This window comes from Loxodonta africana, chromosome 24 (assembly GCF_030014295.1).
Source record: "Loxodonta africana isolate mLoxAfr1 chromosome 24, mLoxAfr1.hap2, whole genome shotgun sequence".
Classification (NCBI taxonomy): domain Eukaryota; kingdom Metazoa; phylum Chordata; class Mammalia; order Proboscidea; family Elephantidae; genus Loxodonta; species Loxodonta africana.
The window spans coordinates 33,834,424-33,854,941 of record NC_087365.1 but is presented as its reverse complement, the minus strand read 5'-3'; the positions used below and the strand labels follow the sequence as shown (position 1 = coordinate 33,854,941).

Here is a 20,518-nt window from a genome sequence, read left to right as displayed (position 1 = left end):
GGGAAGGGAACTTTCATGCACTAAGTGTGTGCTGTGAGCTAGGCCCGGTGCTAAATTCTTTTCTAAGAAGTAATTTTTGAATTAATTTATTTTAAATATTAGTTTAAAAAAAATACAATAAGGTATTAAAAAGGAAATAAAAATGGCATACAGTCCTACTGTCAGGTAACCCCTATTGAATTAAAAGGGGGGAAAAAAGAGTACAGTATAGTAGGCAGAATAATGACACCCCCCAGAGGCATCCATGTCCTTACCCCCAGAACCTGCAAATATGTTTGTTAACTTATATGGCAGGAGGGACTTTAAGTGAAAGACCTTTAGATGGGACGATTATCCTGGATTATTCAGGTGGCCTAGTGTAATCACAAGAGTGCTTAAAAGTGGAAGAGGAAGGAACAATAGGAGGTCAGAATCATGTGTGGAGGACTCAACCCACCATTGATGACACTGAAGATGTAGGAAGTGGGGCAACTATCCAAAGAATGTGGGTAGCCTCTAGATGCAAGGAAATGGATTCTCCCCTAGAGCCTCCTCAAGGACCACAGCCTTGCAGATACCTTGGTTTTAGCCCAGTGAGACCCATTTTGGTCTTCTGACCTCCAGAACTGTAATAAATTGTATTGTTTAAGCCACTGAGCTTGTGGTAATTTGTTATAAGCAATAGAAAACTAAAACATACAGTAATACACCTGTGCCAGGTTTTTCCACACGTCATCTTCTTTAATGCATATAAGGTAGGCATTTTAGCCAAATTTTAGAGATGGGGAAATAGGCTCAGAGAAACTTGCTAATAAATGGTAGAAAATAAATAAATAAATAAATAAATGGTAGAGCAGGGTTTTAATCGAGGTCTCTCTGGGGTCAAGCCTGTGTGCCCTGCAATCAGACTGCCTTCCCTTCCAGCTGTACTTTGCCTGCCTGCCCACAGGGCCACTTAGTGTAGCAGGTCCTTCTGAGGCCTCAAGGAGAGGCCCTCTGGAGCTGGAGGGGGGATGTCAGAGAGGGAGGGTATCAAAAAGATTTTTAAATCATCATCTAAGGAAAGTAAGGGACATTTGAAGAGCAGGACAGGAGACCTAAGACAAGAATTAAGGAGAATAGAAAACGCGTTCCTCAGACCTGAGCTCTGGCACTTTTATGACCCATTATGGGTCTCTAATGTCCATGGATTCATTCTGTGGTTCCCATCCATGATAGGACATGGATAGATAGCACCCTGCTTGGGGAGAGGGGAGGATTTACTCTTGGACACTCTGAAGTTGGGGGGTGGGGGGTAGTGTCTTGCTGAAACATCCTCTTTGCAGTGCCCAGAGGCATTCCCGGCACTGTCAACTACATCAGGTCTTGGCCAGCTAAGCCCACAGTAGGAGGTACAGAATTAAAATCTAGGATCCCCTTCAGCTGTGGACATGGTGAGCCATTGACTCGGGTCTGAGGTTTGCTTCTTGCCACCCCACTGCCTTGGGGGTGGGATGCTCTGTCTTTAAGCTACATGAGGCTCTTTACGGGCCTCTGTCCTCCAGGGTCATCACAGCAAGGAGAGGGTCCCAAAGAGAGTTGGCACTGGGCTAACTGTGGCCATCTGTCCTTGCAGTCCTGCGAAACATCTTTGTCCTCACCTGTATCATTATCGTCTGTTCCCTGCTTTTCCCTGTCCTGTGGCACCTCTGGATTTATGCGGGAAGTGCCAACTCTAATTTCTATTATGCCATCACACTGACCTTCAACGTTGGGCAGGTAAGTGTTGAGGGTGGCATGGGGACAGTGATTCATTTTGTAGCCATAGGCATTCTGTCATAGCCACTCTGGGTCCTACATACTAGAGGTTTGGACATGGATGAGGGACAGTTCTCTCCTCAAATAGCTCGCAGTCTAGTAGAGAAGATAAAGAGGTTAAGAGCAGTGGAACACTGAATCTGGCTAATATTTATTGGAAACTATGCCAAGCCATCACCTCCTTGAATTCTTACAGGAATTCTATGAGATAGTGTTGTTTCTCTTTTACAAATGGGAACCTGAAGCTCATAGAGGTTGTTTCTTGCCCAATGTCATTGGAGGAGCCAAGAACCAGATTCACATAAGGCTTGATGAATGAGCCTACCCCCTTTCTGTAATAGTGTGGGGTGTGCATGGTGCCCACAGTGAAGGTACCTCATGACGGCGGGAGAGGGCTGGGGCGAGGAGAGGAGAGGCTTTCCAGACTCCAGGGACAGCAGGAGCAAAGGCAGGGAGGTGAGAAATAGAGTAGCTGTTGGCTTCGCTGCGAACCATAGGGTCGGCAGTTCGAATCTGCCAGGCGCTCTTTGGAAACCCTTTGGGGCAGAACTACTCTGTCCTGTAGGGTCGCTGTGAGTCGGAATCGACTCGACAGCCCTGGGTTTTTCTGGGTTGGCTAAGTAGATTGTGAGGGCGGAGTAGTCGGGGAGGAGACTGCAGAAGTCAAAGGCTGAGGATACCAGCAAGGAGGTTGGGCCTCCCTCTGACCAAGAAAGCCTGTCCCTTGTCCATAGAGCAGTGGTTCTCAAGCATGAGAATCACCAGGGGAAGCTTGTTAAAAATGCAGATTCCCTGATCCCACTCCCAGAGATGTTGATAGATTCCATGTGGACTATGGGGTCAGGAATTTGTTTTTTTAAATAAGTTGTCCCAGAGATTCTGTTGCAGGTAGTCTAGCAAATCCTTTGTGGAGACATCCTTCCTTCTCTGAGCTTCCTTAGCCCACCATGTTGTTTTCTTTCAGGTCAGGCTCTGTCCTCATCATTGAGGCCTCTGTGAGAATCAGTTGTACTGTTTCCCACTTCAATTGCCATTACCACAGTCAGGCATTTCCTGTGCTTAATGGATTGGATGGGAAGCAGGGATAGCTACGAAAACTAAAGATGCCAGTGGATAATCCCCAGGGAAACGCTTGCCTCCAAGGCTAGCTGCTGGAAAGGAAGAAGGGAGTTAAGGTTTTTTCAATGAGTGGAGAAACTGGTATTTCCTGGCATGGACATTCCCGGAGAAGTAATGTCCAGCCCAGACATTTATCTTGGTTTATGAACAGCAGGAAGAGAGGTAGAGGTCCCCATAGCCTGGGTGGGACCAGGTCAGGGGCCTATTCTGCCTATCCCCTGGTGGTTATAACTGGTGAATGCTCAGCAGCTCCTACCTATGACCCACACAGACAGCAGTCCTCAGGGTTCAACTTAGTATCCTGAAGGATATACTGGCTGTTCTGTCTTGCTGGAATCCCTAGTCCTTTTTCTTTGACAATAATGACTGGAATGTGAAGGCATTGGGCCCAGACATGGGCTTCTGGTGAGGTTGGTGAGCTCTACCTAAGAAGTCTACAGCCCGTTGTCATGTCATGAGTCTCAGGTTACCATCAGGAAATGTAGTTGCAGTAGGGATGAAACATTCATGGAACTTCCCAGGAAACAGCCCTTCCCCCTGTGGCTGCCTTTATGAGAGAAGGGTCTCTGTAAACTGCACAGGGGATGCTGTGTTAGGTGCTGTTGAAGGCAGGAGAAACTGAATCGTTGGAAAAATAGGGTTTGTGGTTGGGGTGGGAACCAAAGGCTGGGATTATGTTAGTGGCCAAGCTGTGGAAATAAATTGGGCTAAATTCTTGGCATTGTCTTTTTGAAAAATCTCTTTAAAATTTATTTTTAATTGTGCAAGTAATACATGAATTCATTCTTTCGGGGGGCAAGAATTTAAACAATAGAAGAATATGGAATGGAAGTGATCACCTGAGCCCCCATCCCTCCAAACCGCTAGGGCAGATGTGTTCATTGGGATCAGTCTGATGTGCGTGTTTGCAGACTTTTTATCTGTGCATTTACAGACAGCTATAAATACATCATAGCCACACATAAAGAACTTTTTTGTTTTTATAAATAAATGATCTCCTACACTAAGTACTGTTCTTTGACTTGCTGTTTTTTTTTTTACTTAATGATCTCATCTTGAGAGGGTTTTTTAATGGCTCCATGATATGTCGTGGTTAGGGCGAACCGTGGTTTAATTTGACTAGACCCTATTGATGGATATTGAGTTTGCCATTGTTAATTTCGCTACTATGAATGGAAGAACCTTGTGTATCCTTTCACATATTCTTGTACTCTCACCTCAGTTTTTTCTTAGGACAGATTCCAAGTGGTGGGATTTGCTGGGTCAGAGGGCATATACATTTTACGTTTTGGCAGATATTGCCAGGTTGCCCTTTAGACAGGTTATGCCAACCTACAGGCCTCCCAGCAGTGGTTCAAGTACCCCATAAGCCAACAGTTAGTTCAGACATCCAGCCCACCTGTATCATCGGCCTCCTAGGGTCTGGGCTCTGTGGCTTTGAGCCTACAGACAACTCTGTTGGGTCAGATGCTTCCTGGGACTTCTGGGAGTACTTACCAAGGTAGTCACTCAAATCATATCATTGTTCTACAGGAGAGGAGTGCTCCTTATCATGAAGGTCATGCTACCCCTGCCCTCGAGAGCCACAGAGTGCAAATACGGGAAATTTAGAATTTTCTTATGTTATTGTTGTTGTTAGGTGCCATCAAGTCAGTTCTGACTCATAGTGATCCCATGCACAACAGAACGAAACTTTGCCTGGTCCTGCGCCATCCCCACAGTTGTTGCTGTTTGAGCCCATTGTTGCAGCTGCCGTATCAATCCATCTTGTTGAAGGTCTTCCTCTTTTTTGCTGACTCCCTACTTTGCCAAGCACTATGTTCTTCTCTAGGGACTGGTACCTCCTGATAACATGTCCGAAGTACGTGAAACAAAGTCTCGATGACTGGAGAAGAGCTGCCTCCTCAAAGCAGATTTGACCTTAATGACATAGATTAAAATTTTAGTTAAGAGTTAAACGTCACCTCTTCAAAGAGCCCTTCTGTGAAGTCCCCCTGCCCCACTTTTCTCTTTCTCAGCCCATTTGTTTCCTTCAGAGCACTTACCCAATTCGTGATTTTGTTATTTATTTGCTTCCCTGACTGCCTGCCCCACTAGCCTGTGAGCTTCATGAAGGCAGATGTGCTGTCTTACCTACTACAGGGTCCCAACTACCAGATCAGTACTTGGCACAGAGCAGTGGCTTAGCAAATATTTGTTGAGTGGATAAATGTACCAAAGATAGCCAGGGGGAGCATCATGTGGTTAATGGCCAAGTGTGCAGAGAGTAATTGTGGGAGGAATCTAGAGGGGAACAAGATCACCTTTTCTGTTGTCAGTGGTCAGGGAAAGCCTTAGAGGGTGAGGCTAGGAGCTGAGCCCTGTCAGAGTTGAAGAGTGAGAGGGGTAGGGGGGATGCTCTAGGAGATGGGCAAGACGGGTCAAATCACCCCAGCTGGCTGAGGTCAGTGGGTAGGCAGCTCTGTCTCTAACCCTTCTCCAGTCTCTGCTAGACCTGGTCTCTTGTGGCTGGTGAAACCCTGGCTTCAGTCTCACCTTCAGTCAGCAGTTCTGTTGAGATGTATGGCATTTGGGGAGGTGTCTTCAGGCCCACAGCCAGCTTTTCTCAGCCCTCCTACCTGGAAAGTGCTCTGTAGTCACCTGGTTCTCATTCTCCCTTGCAAGGGGAGTGCTTTCCTGGAAACCAGATGAGTATGGATTTCAACCAGGCATCCAGAGCCTGGACCATCATTGCTGACACAGGAGCTGAATATAGAGAACATTTTGGCACCTTGGCCTATAGGTTTTTTTTAAAAGTACTGCTCTGTTTAAGTTGGTCAGGGCAATACCTTATTATAGAACAAATTATTTGCAGATTATTGGTTACACTGGCAGGTAGACCAGTGACTCAGGCATCATCCCTTCCTTGGAGGTCATTAAGTATTTTTCAGCATGTGGCATGGACCATTTGCTATTTATAATTGAGTCAGTAACTAGAAAATGATAGCCGTAAACCATCCAGAGGTGTGTTTGTGTGGTATATGTGTATTTGTGTGTGGGGGGGGAAGTGTGTGTGTAGGAGAGAGACAGGGACAGCTAGCAAGAGAGAGGGACTGAGATTGATTGAGGTCTTCCCCCACTTCCCACTGTGGGTGACCTTGAGCAAGTGGTTAAACTTCTGGGGGTTGCAGTTTTCCATCTCTAAAATGGGATTGATAATTCCAGCTCACAGAGTGTTGAGGGAATTGGACATAATATGTGTGCCTTATTGCCATCATTCGTATGTTGACATGGGAGATAGCAAGAACAATATCTTCCTCAGATACCCAGACAAATTCCTAGGGAAACATTTGGTCCCATAAACAAAGGAAAGGGTAACAATTCTCCTTTTTTTTTTCTTTTGAGGCCCCAGTGACCAGCAGAAGAAAAATATTGATCAAGGATTATGTATAAACAAAAAGGAACTTGTTTAAATTTAGCTTTTTTAAAGGGCAGTGTGAAGTGTCCTACTCACCCTAATTCAACTTAAAAACAGAGAATGTAAGAAAATCTTTCCCCAAAACTGTAATTAATAATGGCTCATTTTTTTTTTTTTTCGTATTTAATGAGAGCTTGCTAGGGGCCAGACCTACATGATCCCTTTAATTTTTCCCATGTGATCCCTTTAATTTTTTGGATCATGTGCTTGTGTGGCCTTTTGGACCATTCCCTGTGCGTTTATGTATACTTATACGTTCATGCAGAAAAAGTATTAGTGTGTGTGTGTATGTTTGTCTTTTATTGGCATCATGCTGAAGGTATGACTTCTTTCCCCCCTGCTTTTAACAAAATGTCTTGGTGATCTTTCCTTGTTTGTATATGAGAGAGGTACTTCATTTTTGTTGAAGGATTGTATATGTGGACCCAACTCACTTCATGTAGCTGCTCCCATACAGACAGCCTTTTAAATTGTTTCCCTTTTATTATTATTTAAATTACTTTATTATTATTATATTTTTATTTATTATTATCACAGCCGTGTCCCAGCCCCACAAAGAATATTCAGTGACTATATTGATGAGTGAATGGAATGAGCTGGGATCAGAAACCACATTTTATGACCAATGATCTAACCCAGTTTATTCACCTCTATCTCGCAGTCCCAGTCTCTGGTCAGAGCTGGGCTGTATGGCAGGCCCTGCAGGATTCCTAGGGGGTCAGAGTCCCTGTCCTCTGAGAGCCTCACTCCTGCTCTGTGTTTACAACCAAAACAGACTCCCTTCCTGTGCCCTTCCAAGCGGGTCTGGACCACTACTCCACGAGCTGTTGCTTCCTCACTGTGAGGGGCCAATCCTGACCCCCTCCTTATACCACAGACTCTGTAGATACTGGGCTGGCCCTTGACCACTCTGCTTTTCCATTTTCAGGGAGGCCTGGAGCCTTGGAGTCTGGGCATCAACCCTCTGGTGTGTTGAGCTGCCCAGGACTCTCATACTCCAGCACAAACGAAACCATAGTCCTGTATCCTGGAATTGCCTCTCATTCAACCTGGCTGTGTCATTCTGGGGAATGGGACCAGATGAGGACATGTTTGGGGACATGGTAGGCAGATCATTAGTGGCTGGGTGGTTTGTAGCCCCCGCCCACGTATGGCTGTGGGCCCATTTCAGGAGCATGCCCATGGGTTGTATGTGGCCTGTCTTCTCCAGCTGGGTGTGCATGTTTACTTTGGTTACCTCAACTGGTGACATTTGTCAAGGTCTTATTTCATCCTTCTGTCCTTCTCATCTTCAAACTTGTGGCTCAGTGCTCAGCTCCCCGAGCTTATCTCTCACAGGCCCTTCCTAGCCTCTCATTCTCCACGAGAGTGACAAAAAAGGCCTCAGCTAAACACAGGGGGCCAAGCCAGCAGGAGACCTGGCCTTTGGAAACCTGTGCTCCAACAAACTCCCAGCTCCATCTTTCCTGTCTCAAAGTCTTAGGTGTAACTCCTTGGGCCTAATTTACTTATTCGCAAACATTCATCAGGTACCTGCTATGTGCCAGACACTTTGCCAGGGGTTAACGAGACACAGCCATACTTCAAGGAGCCCAGAGTCTGTGGGTAAGAAAGACAAGGAAATGGACAGGGACAGGGCAGTGGGATAAGTGCTATGAATGAGTGAACTTGGCATGGGGGAGCTCAGCTCTGGGCTGTTGAGGAAATCTTCTCAGGGGGAGCAGCCTCTAAGTGGAGTCCTGAAGGATGTGTGGGATCTAAATGGGCTGTAGGTCACGAGACCTGGGGGCGGGGGAGAGGGGGAGAGGGCGAGCAGGCGAGTGGAGCGCTGGGTGCTGCCGGCAGTTCCGTATGACCTTCATGTACTACTGGACAGGAGCCTGGGCACACGGGCCTGTTGTGTCCTGTTGTGCTCAGGGCTGGGGGACTGCCTTTGGTTTTAAGCTGAGGATGATTGTGACCAGATTCATGCTCTGAAAGTGCCACTTGCCGGGAGGGGAAGAGGTGAGGGCTGGGAGCCTGGAATCTGGAGCACCAGGGAGGAGGCTGTTGAAATCTGGTCGTCGGATCGAAGGCCTCATTTTCCTCAACCTCGAAAGGTGGTTGTGAGGACTGAACAGGGAGTCGGATGGGGAAACCTTTTGTGAATTGAAAAGTGCCGTGATACAGGCCATCCTCGGATCATGAACAAGTTCCGTTCCTAAATCTGTCTTTAAGTCAAACTTATACATAAGTCAGAAGAGTTAGGTGTGATTCATGTCCAACATCAGTCAGTCAAATGTTCTTCTTAGTATATAGTATGTAGTGTACCTTCCTGTGCATTAAAAAAACTAAACACTGCCAGATACACGGAAACATCTTTAACATAATAATACAGTAATAATAATAATGTTTTAATGCTGCGGCACAGTAGTGCCTGTTTGTTACTATGAGCCATTGTATGTACCTCGAATTTTTAATATAATAGGCCTTACGGTAGAGGGGCGTTGGTTCGTAACTAGGAGTTGTACCTGGTCGGATGTTCATAACCCAGGGACTGCCTGTAATTATTGTTGGAGCTGGCTTTGATCTGACTTTGTGACCTCTAGACTCTGACACTGAAATCCAGTGATTTCACTAGTATTTTGTATCTGTAGAGCTAGGGGGTGGGGCTGTGTTTCTCCCCTGTCGCCTCCCACATAGTGTCCATTCAGGTTCCTGAGTTGGTGGCTTATGGCAAAACCCTGTCCAGCTCCCCAGGCCAGTAGTCAGCCTTCTCTCAATCCCAGTTTCCTAGATCCCTAGGCAGTGTGGGCAGAGGACGCTGCGCTTTGATTACCGACTGTGACCACTACATGAGCTCCGCCCAGTGCCAGCTGGCCTTCGAGTGCTAGCATCTCCACCAGGAGCAGGAGGCCAGGGGAGCTGAGGCGTGCCTGAAGCGACAGCAGCTACTTCTCCAGGAAGCTGCAGCCCAGGACTCTTGTTGGCTGAGGCTGCTGCCCAGAGCCCTGCAGCTTCAAGATGCACTGAATTAATGACCTCCACTGGCTTGGAAGGCACAGGTGCTTATTTGCCTTTTCAGAAAAAAAGAATCTGCCTCTCTTTCATGGCTACGTGACAGTCTATGAACTGGGAAGAACAGCCCGAGTAGGGTATTAGAGTTATACGCACGTCAGCCTGGGTCTGGCGTGTAGCAAGACTCAGTCAGTGTGGGTTGCAGACTGTTCTCCGCTCCCAGCATCCTTAACTGAGGAGGGTCGTGGGGCAGTGGGAAGAATCAGGGCTTTGGCCTCAGGCAGGACTGGCATTACAGCCTGAACTCTTTACTTACCATCAGGTGACCCTAGGCAAGATGCTTAACCTCTGGGTTTCCTTATCTCTAAATGGGGATTATAAGCCCTGTCCCATAGGGTGTTGTGAAGATTCAGTGCCATGTTTTTTGTTAAAGGGTCTAGCACAAGGTAGATACTCAGAAAATGTTAGTTTCTTGTCTCTTCTCTATCCCGCCCTGTACTGGACCAGGTTCTGATGCCTTCACTCCACTTCTGATCTACTCCTCTCTTCCTCTGGCCACCCTTTTATCAGCTGCCCCATTAAATCTTCATCATGGCCCAAGGGGAGGCAACCCTGGAGCCCTCATGGCTGCCAGTGAGCAGAATGTGGTCTGACTGAGCCATGCCTGGAGGTCAGTGTCAGTGGGGTCGGGACAAGCAAACTACTCCCAGAGCTGAGCCCTGTGCTGGGCCCGGGGCCACGGAGCCAGAGCAGATGCTACCCCATTTCTTGTGGCAGTGCAGTGTTTGTAGGACTGAGCTGTAGTTGTGGTGAGGTGCAGAGTACGCAAGAGAAGGGCTCTTGTGGGCAGGGATGTGACGTGGGTGCGCGTGTGTTACACATCCCTCCCTCAGGAGCAGGCCTCCCATTTAGAGGTGGCTGGGGAGGGGAGAAAAGGCGGCTGACTCAGGAAGTTTGGGGAGGAGATTGGTGATCGATGGGAGGAGAGAAGCCAAGGGCTCAGCAACATGACGTTAGGTAAGGGCAGGTTCAAAGAACAGGGCTGCTCTTCAGGTCCCTCAGAGCAGACATGCTCTGGAGCCCCCAAGTCCAGGGCAAGGACTAGGGGAACCCACCTTTGGAGTAATAAACTCTCATTTTCCATGTAAGGAAAATGAAGTTTAGGGAAGGGGAAGAGACTTACTCAGGTCACATAGCCACTAACTAGCCCATGCTCTTTCTGTCGTCCCTTGCCCAGCTTCTCCCTCTCTAGACTGGGCAAAGAGGCTCTGGGTCTGCAGCTGCTGTGTTGGCTAAATCCTAGGGGCTCTGGGAAATCCCTTCTCCTCACAGCCCAAACGGAAAGCCCCAAGGTCAGAAGAGGTTATCTCAGCCAAAGGCTTCCCTCTGAAGGAGCCAAACCTTCAAGTTAGCCTGGTTCCCACGGAGATGCCTGCTCTTTGGGGGCAAGTGTCCACTCAGGACGGTGACCTTCAGTTCCAGACAGCCCAAGTGAGCACAGAGGATCCTTTGCCCTCCTGACACTTCATTATGACGAAGTTCAAACGCACAGCAAAGTTGACAGATTTTGCATTGAACAGCCATATACCTACCCACTGCCTGGATTCTACCATCAACATTTCATTGTACTTCTTTGATCACAAATCTATCCATCAATCCGTCTTATTTTCTTAATGTATTTCAGATTGAAGTGAAGACATCAGCACATTTCGCCCTAAATATTTCAGTATGTATATCATTAACTAGGGCTCAATATTTATTTATATTTTTCTTATGTAAAATTTACATATGGTAGAAAGCACAGATCTTACATGATATTTGCTGAAGCCTCCTTGAACTCAGGAAAATGTCTTTTGAGATTCATCCATGTTGTTGCACTTAACAATATAGTTCATTGCTTTTTTTTTAAATAAACTTTTTCTTTGGTAATAATTTTAGCTTTACGGAAAAGCTGCGAAGATAATACAGAGAGTTCCCATACACCCCACACTGAGTTCCCCCATTGTTAACATCTTATTGTGGTACCTTTGTCACAACTAAGAAACTGACACTGGTACATTGTTGTCAACTCATAGTGATCCCATATGATGGACTAGAACTGTCCCATAGGGTTTCCTGGCTGTCATCTTTATAGGAGCGATCATCAGGTCTTTTTCCCACACAGCCACTGGGTGAGTTCAAACTGCCAGCCTTTGGATTAGCAGCCAGGTGCTTAACGGCTGTGCCACCAGGGCTCCTTTCTGGTACATTGCTATTAACTCCAGACTTGATTTCACCAGTTTTTCAATTAATGACCTCTTTCTGTTCCAGGACCCCATTCAGAGGACCGCATACATTTACTCGTCGTGTTTCCCCTGTCTCCTCTGCTCTGTGATAGTTTCTCAGTCTTTCCTTGTTTTCCATGACCTTGACAGTCTTTAAGAAGTACAGGCCAGCTACCCTGTCGGATATCTTTCAGTTTGGATTTGTCTTTGTTTTTCTCGTAATTACACTGCGGTTATGGGTTTTTGGAAAGAACACCATATCAGATCATATTGGGGTATAAGCTAGCCACATGACATCACCAATGATGTTGACCTTTATCACTTGGTTAAGGTAGCATTTGCCAGGATTCTGCACTGTAAAGTTACTATTTTCTCTTTCCCAGCTTTATTCTCTGGAAGTGAGTTACCAACCCTAGCCCACCCTCAGTGCTGGGAGGTGGGTAAGAATTCAGCCCCACCTCCTGGAGAGGGGAGTATGTATGTATATTGTTTGGAATTCTTCCGTAGGAAGATTTCTCTCTTCTCCCCCTTTTATTTAAACCCTGGTGGCGTAGTGGTTAAGTGCTATGGCTGCTAACCAAAGGGTCGGCAGTTCGAATCTGCCAGGGGCTCCTTGGAAACTCTATGGGGCGGTTCCACTCTGTCCTATAGGGTCTCTATGAGTTGGAATCGACTCAACAGCACTGGGTTTGGTTTGGTTTTGGTGGATTGTTTTTCAATTGAATTTTATTTTTTTTATCAAATTTTTATTTCCTAATTTTAATAAGGCTTGTATAAGGACTTCTTTTTTATTGTGCTTCAGGTGAAAGTTTACAGCTCAAGTTAACTTCTCATTCAAAAATTTATACACATGTTGTTTTGTGACACTAGTTGCAACCCCCACAATGTGACAGCATGCTCCTCCCTTCCATTCCGGGCTCCCTGTGTCTGTCCAGTTCCTGTCCCTTCCTGCCTTTTCGTCTTGCTTTTGGTCAGGAACTGCCCATTCGGTCTCATATATTTGATTGAACTTAAGAAGCATGTTCCTCACCTGCATTATTTTTTGTTTTACAGGCCTGTCTAATCTTTGTCTGAGGAGTGGGCTTCATGAATGGTTTCATTTATGGGTTAACAGAGCGTCCAGGGGCCATAGTTTCAGGAGTTCCTCCGGTCTCTGTAAGACCATTAAGTCTGGTCTTTTTATGTGAATTTGAATTCTCTCCTATGTTTTTTCTCCTGCTCTGTCCAGGACTGTCTGTTGTGTTCCCTGTCAGGGCAGTCATTGGTGGTATCTGGGCACCATCTATCTAGTTCTTCTGGTCTCAGGCTGGTGGAGTCTCTGGTTCGTTTGGTCCTTTAGTCCTTTGGGGGCTCATTTTGTTTTGTTCTAAATTCTGACTTAGGCTCTACCCCTCATCTGACCTGGCTCAAGGTCCCCTGCACCAGGACAGACACTGCATCAGGCTCTTCTTCCCCAGCCAGGGCATCTTGGGGCCTGAGTGAGAAAAGCTATTGCAGGGTATGTGGTTAGCATCTGCTGTGATAACTGCCTCTACTCTGGGGGTCAGTTGGGAGCTGCCAGTCCAGGCAGCTGTGGGGCAAAGCCTCAGGGGGGCTCCCTGGGCTCTGTCTGCCCCACTGATACCTGTGCCCTTTGAGACTGGGCCCCAGGTGCATCACCTTGCAGGTTCCATGGCCACTTGAAGTTTTCTCATCTTTAAGACCGGAATGAGCATACCTTCCAGTCAGGCTCCTGTGGTGATAGGATGGCAGGTACTTGTTGTTGGTGACAGGAGCACCTCCCTGAATTCCTCCTCCAGGCCCCTCCATGTCTCTTTCCTGCCCACGGTATGTTCAGCTGCTCTCATTAACTGCAGGTGAGTGAGAGAAGTGCCAGGGCTGGAGGGCTGGCGGACTAGATCCCAGCCAGGCTCATTGCAACCTCTAACTTGCTCTAAAACCCTAACCAAGTGCCTCCCCTGCTGTAGGCCTCAGTCTCCCTGTCTGTGCCATGAGGGAGATACTCTGAGTGTGCTCTAGGTGCCTGTGAACTGCTGGTATCTGCAGTGGTGAGCCCTTTCCTCCCCTTCCTTCTGTGGGCCAGGGCCCCTGCCCCTCCTGTTCCAGGCATCGGAGGACTCGGGTAGTTTGGGATGGGTGGGATTGAATGACTGCAGGTCTTACGTGTGGCTGACCTTAGCAAATCATTGTTGTTCTTTGGGCCTTGGTGAGGGGGATGGTGGGCTCAGCTTCTAGGACCCTTTGGATTTGGTGGCCCAGAATGGAAAAGGCAGACTGAGCTGGGCATGGAGGTAACTGGTGAGCCAAGCCACTCAGGGAACCTGACCCAGTAGTGCTCCCAGTCCAGTGAGGAGACCCACAGTCATCAAGCACCCACACAGGTGAATGTGAAATTCCATCCTGGGTGAGTTTGTGCTACCAAATAGAGGCAAATATGGCCAAGACCTAACATGGGGGATAAAGGAGAGCTTCTCTGAGGCAGTGCTCCTGCCTGAGACCTGAGGGGCAAGTAGGCATTGACTAGATGAAAGGGGAGAGAGCACTCCAGGCAGAGGACACAGCAGAGATCTGCAGCAGGGGCAAAGAGGCCAAGTGAGGTGGAACACAGGGAGGGTGAGGCATGTACATGGGTGGGGCCAACTGCAAGACCCCCAAACAGGAAGCCCTTGGAGTATTTTAAGCTAGAAAGTAACATAACCAGATTTGTTTTTGCAAAGCTCCCTCTAGCTCTGGGGAGAATGGACTGGAGTGTTTTGAAAGTAAAGAGCCTAAGGAGGAGGCCTTGCTGTTGTTCAGGAGTCGACAGTGGCTTTTTACAGAGTGCTGGCCATGGGGATGAACAGAAATGGGTGGAGTTGGGAGACAGTTTAAGAGATAAAACTGAGAGGACTTGATGGCTTATTGGATGAGGGGGATGTGTGTTGGGGTGACAAGTGCCAGATAATTCTATGGCCTGGGCACCCAGATGGAAGATGGGGGCATGGGTGCCGAGTGGGAGAATAAGATTTGACAGGAAAGTGAGTTTGGTCTGGATCTGGCTGGGGTGGGGGGCCTGTGGACCACCCCGGTGGTGAGGTAGAGGGGCCTCTGGATGCAGATGCACTAGCCTGCTGTTCGGAGGCCAGGGCGTGGAAGGGAGATGTAGATCCTGGTAGGGAGAGGGGGGGCGGAGTGCAGACAACTTCTGAGAGGCCAGCGAGACCTTGCAGGGCCAAGGGTGGGCCCTGAAGTGGGAGGCTCTGGGCAGGGTCTCCTCAGTGGCTGTTGATCCAGGCATAGGCTGGGGCCTTCCTGTCCCCCAGCACCTGCCCAGCCCCTCAGGGACCCTGGGTTTAGAGGGCAGTACCCTCCAGCTTCTCACATCCTCTCTCTTTCCCCAGATCCTGCTCATCTCTGATTACTTCTACGCCTTCCTGCGGCGAGAGTACTACCTCACACATGGTCTCTACTTGACTGCCAAGGACGGCACGGAAGCCATGCTTGTGCTCAAGTAGGCCTGACTGAGCACAGGGCTGCACGGACTTCAGGGGGATGGAAAAGCCAGGAGCTGGACCGTGCCCTCCAACCAGGATTGCCAGGAGGCTAGTCCCTGGGTAGATGGGGGTTCAAGTCCAGGATTACAAATTCTTGGCACCAGATGGGGGCCGTGGCTGGCCTGTGGGGAGGATCCAGGAGCACCTCACCTTGGACCCCCACTTTGTGGCTTGCACACCAAGGAGCTCCCTCGTAGGCAGAAAGGAGGAAGATGCAGGTGGGCAGGACTTGTTGGGTTGTGGCTACTTAATAAATGTTTTTGTTATGAAGATGTCTACCCTGGGACCACAGTGTATGCCTGGAGAGGGTAGCTTGGCCCCTCATACTGCCACAATACCAAGGGTTGGCGGTTTGAACCCACCCAGTTCTGCAGAAGAAAGACCTGGTAGTATGTTTCTGTAAAGATTCCAAACCAAAACCAAACCCAGTGCCATGGAGTCGATTCCAACTCATAGCGACCCTAAAGATTACAGCCAAGAAAACCCTATGGGGCAGTTTTACTCTGTCACATGGGGTCACAACGAGTCAGAATTGACTCAAAAGCACCCAACAACAACAACACTACTACACACTGGCATGGGTTTCCAGAATGAGCCCTGAGTCCACAGAACAAATGTCTGTTCCCTGCAGGCTGAGAATGGTTCCCCACAGTCTCATCAGCAACCCTCCCCACCCCACAAGCAAGCAGCAGGAGGCAAAGGGCCAGGCAGGCCTGAGCAATCTTTAATTCTGCAGAGGAACAATGACCACAGATCCATACACCATGTCAAGACCAGGGAAGCCAGGGACCAGTCCTTAGGGGTGAGCAGGTCCACGAACGGGGCAGTGCCTCGGGTGGGTGAGGGGCAGATGGGCAGAGAGGCATGGGCCTAAAAAAAAGACAAACCACACAGAGCAGGGGTGCAGGGGGCGGCTCCCCACCCTCCCCCATCCCAGCCAACACCCAGAGGGGCAACCCTAAAGTGACTGGCCCAGGATCTGCCCAGGGGCACAGGTGGCATGGTTGATGTCCCCTGGCTACGGGGCCACATCCCTGCCCAGCCCACCAGGGGCAGAGGCAATTCGGTTCAGGAGACAGGGGCTCCCTGGGCAGAGCCTGACTGGCTCCCCACCCCCCCCCCCACTCCCAGGCCAACCCCCCCTACTGCTGGCTCAGAAGCCGAAGGTTTCCTGGGAGGCGTAGACCATGTAGAGGAAGCCGTCGTCGTCTTTCTCCTGCTCGTAGATGTCTGCGATGGGTGTGGACACGCTCACCATGCTGTGCTGGTTCACCAGCAGGAAGAAGGCCTGCGTGGGGTTCAGCTGCAGGCGGCGCCTGAGGCGGGCGGGAGGGCATGCGGACTGTGAGCTGCCCGGTCCCTTAGCCCCCAACCCTCTCCCCAGGATGGCTCCCAACCTTCGCTTCATAACCACCTCAGATCCTTCAAGAGGGTCTCATCTCTGTCTCCACACTGACCCCAGCCCGGACCCTTTTGACTGTCTGGCCGCCCCAGAACAGGTGCCCAGCACCGGTCCCAGGCCCTGGCCCCACCATAGCCTCTTCCCGGAGGACATCGGTCGCCTGCCTGACGCCAGCTGGACCCAAGTCCCTCTCCAGCGGCGGGCTGCCCGCTTACCGGATGATCTTGACCAGCTCGCTCATGTTGACATGGTCCGGGACCAGGAACTTGGTCTTATCCAGGACCGGCAGCTGCTTCTCACCCTTGTAGCGCTCGATGATCACCTGGGAGAGGGGCGGGGGTGGTGGTGCGTGAGCCCAAGGCGGGGCCTGGGGCAGGGCGGGGACGGGGAGGGGACGGCGGGCCTCACCGGGATCTTGCTGGGGTGCTGGTCGCGGATCTGCTGCACCTCCTTACAGCGGTCGGCTGCGGACGACGGTCGGTGGGGCGGTGAGGCCGGGCGGAGGTGCTCTCCGGGTCCCGTCCTGCTCCCGAGGGGCGGCCGCAGCCCCGCCCCGCCCGCCCCAGCCCCCGCCCCCGGGCCGTCCGGCCCCGCAGTCCCCGGCACAGGACCGAGCGTTGATGCCCCCGGCCCGGCCGGAGCCCGCCTCCCAGCCCCGGGGCCAGCCGGAGTCTGACGTCATGGGGCTGACGTCACCAGCGGCAGTCGGAATGGGTCCGACGCCCCCCATCCCGCGCTCGCAGACCGCCCGCCAGGCCTCACCGAAGCTCCGCCGCTGCTTGAAAGGCCGGTCCGAGGGCATCGCGCGGGCCCAGCGGGACGCGCAGGTCTGGGCTCCGGGGTGCGCGGCGCAGGGATGTGGCTGCGGTTCGGGGGCTCCGGGGGCTCCTCGCCTCGCGTTCAAGGGCTCCGGGCTCGCGCTGAGCCCAGCCGCGGCGGCTCCGGGAGGTAACTCGCCCCGGTGACGTCAGGTCACAACATTCCTTAAAGGGGAGGCCGGCGCGCCGCTCCCATTGGGCCGACGCAAAACCCGCCCGCCCGAGTCCGTGACGTCACGGCGCAGAGAGCCTGGATTCCCGGCCCGGCGACGCGAAGGGGCGGGGGTTCCCAGAGAGCGTCACAGTCCCCTGACGTCATGGTCTGCGCGGGCAGCTCTTGCCAAGTTCCGGACTGAGGTGAAAGCTGAAAACCGGCGAGACCGTTGCGGGGAATGGGGTGAAAGGGAGCGGGGGGCGGACCCAACCTGGGCCGTGTGGCTCATGCCGGTGGGAGAGCGTGGGCCCGGCAGCAACTCAGCATCCACCTGGTCCCACTCTCGCTAAGTCATTTGACAAACGCGCACCCAGGGCGCGCGGAGTTCCAAAGACTGTACTAGATGCTGAAGATAAGAGCAGTGAACCGAAGTCGCCTTCATGGAGCTTTTGGTTACAGGAAAAAAAGGGGGGAGGTGGGAGGGGAAGAATTTCAACGTATGGAAAGAGGAAGACACGGAAAAGGAGCAGACAGGTTTTAAAAATAATTTCTAGAATTGAAAAATAGAGGCATTGAAATTCAAGTCTCAGTGGATGGGATAAGAACACAAATTGGACACAATAGCAGAGAAAATCACTGAAGTGGAGGATAGATCGGAAGCATTTACCCAGAGAAAGAAGGTGATGGAAAGTATGAATGAGTGAGTGACATGAATAATAAAGTGAGAAGGACTCACAGGTCTAATCATCAGAGTTCCAGAAGGAGAGAATAGAAAGATTGTGGCAGGAAAATAAGACTGATGGTTGACTTCTCAGCAGCAAATATAAAAGCCAGAATAAAATGTAATAACATCTTCAACTTCTGAGGGAAAAATATGGTCAACTTTTAGTAAGTTAATCCATGATTTAAGAGTCTGAGAGAAGGAAAGATATGTTAAGACAAAGGCATAGTTTACACAGATGATTGCTTAAATAATTTTTGAAGGATATACTTTAATAATAACAAGTAACCCAGAGGGAAGAAATTAGATGAAAAAATGGTGAGCACATAAGGTAGTAAACTGCTAGGTAAGTCTAAACAGGCACTATATATATAGAACAGTAATAAAAAAGCAAAAACAGGAATAAAAAGCAAACCCGTTGCCCTCAAGTCCATCCCGCCTCATAGCTACCCTGTAGGACAGAGTAGAACTGCCTCATAGGGTTCCCAAGCCTGTAGTCTCTACAGGAACAGACCACCACATCTCTCTCCCCCAGAGCAGCTGGTGGGTTCAAACTGCTGACCTTTCAGTTAGCAGCTGATTGCTCAGCCACTGCTTTTAGAACAGTAATAGTAATGATTAATTTGTGGGGATTAAAAAGAAGGTGTATGGGACACAATAACATGTAAGGCAGGAGAGGGTAATCAGAGTTAAAGTGTTCTTAAGAAATCCGATTTGTTTGAGAGGAGGATAAAGATATTGACAGTTGTCTGGCTTCGGAAAGTCAAATATGTATTTTAAACTTTTAAGAGTGACCATTAGAAGAATAGAAATGGAATGCATAACTGTCAGTGCTGAAAAGAGAAAAGGGTAGTAAAAAAGGGTGCTAAAAATATAATAGAAGGTAGAAAGGAGAAAAAGGAAGTAAAGTAAAAAGGATGGTAAACAGCACAAAACCAGAGGTAGGAAATGTGTTTTAAGTTCACCTGTTAAAAAACGTTATCAGATTGGCTAAGGAAGATAAAATCCAGCTCTGTGCTGTAAAGGCGTGATGGTTAACATTGCGTGTCATCTTGGCTGGGCCACGATTCTCAGTGTTTATATGTGATCACTCCCATGATGGAATCTGCTGTGAGTAGCCCATCAGTTGAAAGGGAGTTTCCTCGGGGGTGTGGCCTGCATCCGAATATAAGACATTATGGCTTTTTGCTCACTCTGGATCCTGTGGCTTCCTCCTGTTTGTCTGACCTCCGGCTCTTGGGACTTGGGCTGTTAGCCTGTCTGCAGATCTTGGGATTTGTCGATCTTCACAGCCTGAGAGCAGGAGCCCTGCTCTCTGACCTGCTGATCTTGGGTTCATTAGCCCCTGCAGTTCCGTGAATCAAAAGAAGCCTCTATCCTGATCCACAGACTTGGGACATTCCAGCCTCTACAATTGCGTGAGCTGTTTCCTTGATATAAATCTCTCCCTGCGTGTATTTATATGCTTTCCTGGTTTTGCTTCTCTAGAGTACCCAGCCTAAGGGGACACTTAAAACCTAAAGGCATCAAAAATAAAAAAAGGTGGGAAAAGATGTACTATAGAAAAACTAACCAAAGTATGTATGTATAGCAAAATCAGACAAAATAGACTTTAAGGCAAAAGGCATTGTTGGGGATAAAACAGGTCACTAGAAAATGATGAAAGGCACTATTCTCTAGGAAGATATAACAATTCTGAACTTGTATGTTCCAGGTACAATAGGCTCAAAATATATAAAATGTCAGAAGTATAAGGAGAAATTGCCAAATACTCTATCATACTAGGAATTTTTTTTATTGCTTTAAAATCTTAAAAAAATTTTTTTTAATTTATTATTTTGTTGTAGAGAATGTAGACAGCAAAACTTACACCAATTCAACAGCTTCTTCAGGTACAATTCAGTGATATTGTTTACATTCTTCAAGTTGTACAACCATTCTCGCCCTGCTTTTCCGAATTGTTCTTCCCTCATTAACATAAACTCACTTCCCCTAAGTTCCTGTCTAATCTTTTGAGTTGCTGTTGTCAGTTTGATCCCATAAAGATAGATCTTGAAAGAGCATAATGCTCAAGGCAGACATTTTTTACTAGTTAAGCTACACTATTGTTTGGTTTTAAGAAGACTTCAGGGGATATTTTTGGTTTCAAATTTAAAGATTATCTCAGAGCAATAGTTTCAGGGGTTCATCCAGCCTCCACAGCTTTGGAAAGTTTGGATTCAGTGAGAATTTGAAATTCTGTTCTATATTTTCTCCATTTTGATCAGGATTCTTCTA

General features: G+C 48.8%; 2 protein-coding genes across 3 annotated transcripts in view; one reads left to right on the top strand and one right to left on the bottom strand.

Moving 5' to 3' along the window:
• The window catches only part of PIGU (phosphatidylinositol glycan anchor biosynthesis class U), a 116,183-nt gene extending 100,759 nt beyond the window's left edge, over window positions 1-15,424 (top strand). Inside the window, exons 11-12 of one of the 2 annotated variants that reach the window (XM_003411669.4) lie at window positions 1,595-1,737; window positions 14,994-15,424. In XM_003411669.4, coding sequence (XP_003411717.1) covers window positions 1,595-1,737; window positions 14,994-15,107 — 257 coding nt within the window. In that variant the 3' untranslated portion in view covers window positions 15,108-15,424. The remainder of the gene's footprint in view (window positions 1-1,594; window positions 1,738-14,993) is intronic. The other variant, XM_023550163.2, reaches the window with a different exon arrangement.
• A 424-nt stretch (window positions 15,425-15,848) lies between these two features.
• On the bottom strand, window positions 15,849-17,477 carry MAP1LC3A (microtubule associated protein 1 light chain 3 alpha). Its single transcript, XM_064276001.1, has 5 exons — window positions 17,311-17,477; window positions 16,957-17,012; window positions 16,764-16,870; window positions 16,293-16,462; window positions 15,849-16,016 (listed from the first exon to the last, which is right to left on the bottom strand). Exons 1-4 carry the CDS (start codon window positions 17,348-17,350, stop codon window positions 16,300-16,302), a joined length of 366 nt encoding a protein of 121 aa, XP_064132071.1. The 5' UTR covers window positions 17,351-17,477; the 3' UTR covers window positions 15,849-16,016; window positions 16,293-16,299.
• Window positions 17,478-20,518: the final 3,041 nt, after the last annotated feature.

Excerpts from the sequence above, each read along its gene's own strand:
- MAP1LC3A (XM_064276001.1), bottom strand. The coding sequence starts at position 17,350 with ATGCCCTCGGACCGGCCTTTCAAGCAGCGGCGGAGCTTCG. Across the intron at positions 17,013-17,310 it reads CAAGCAGCGGCGGAGCTTCG|CCGACCGCTGTAAGGAGGTG; the intron begins GTGAGGCCTGGC and ends CGTCGTCCGCAG. Across the intron at positions 16,871-16,956 it reads AGCACCCCAGCAAGATCCCG|GTGATCATCGAGCGCTACAA; the intron begins GTGAGGCCCGCC and ends CCCCTCTCCCAG.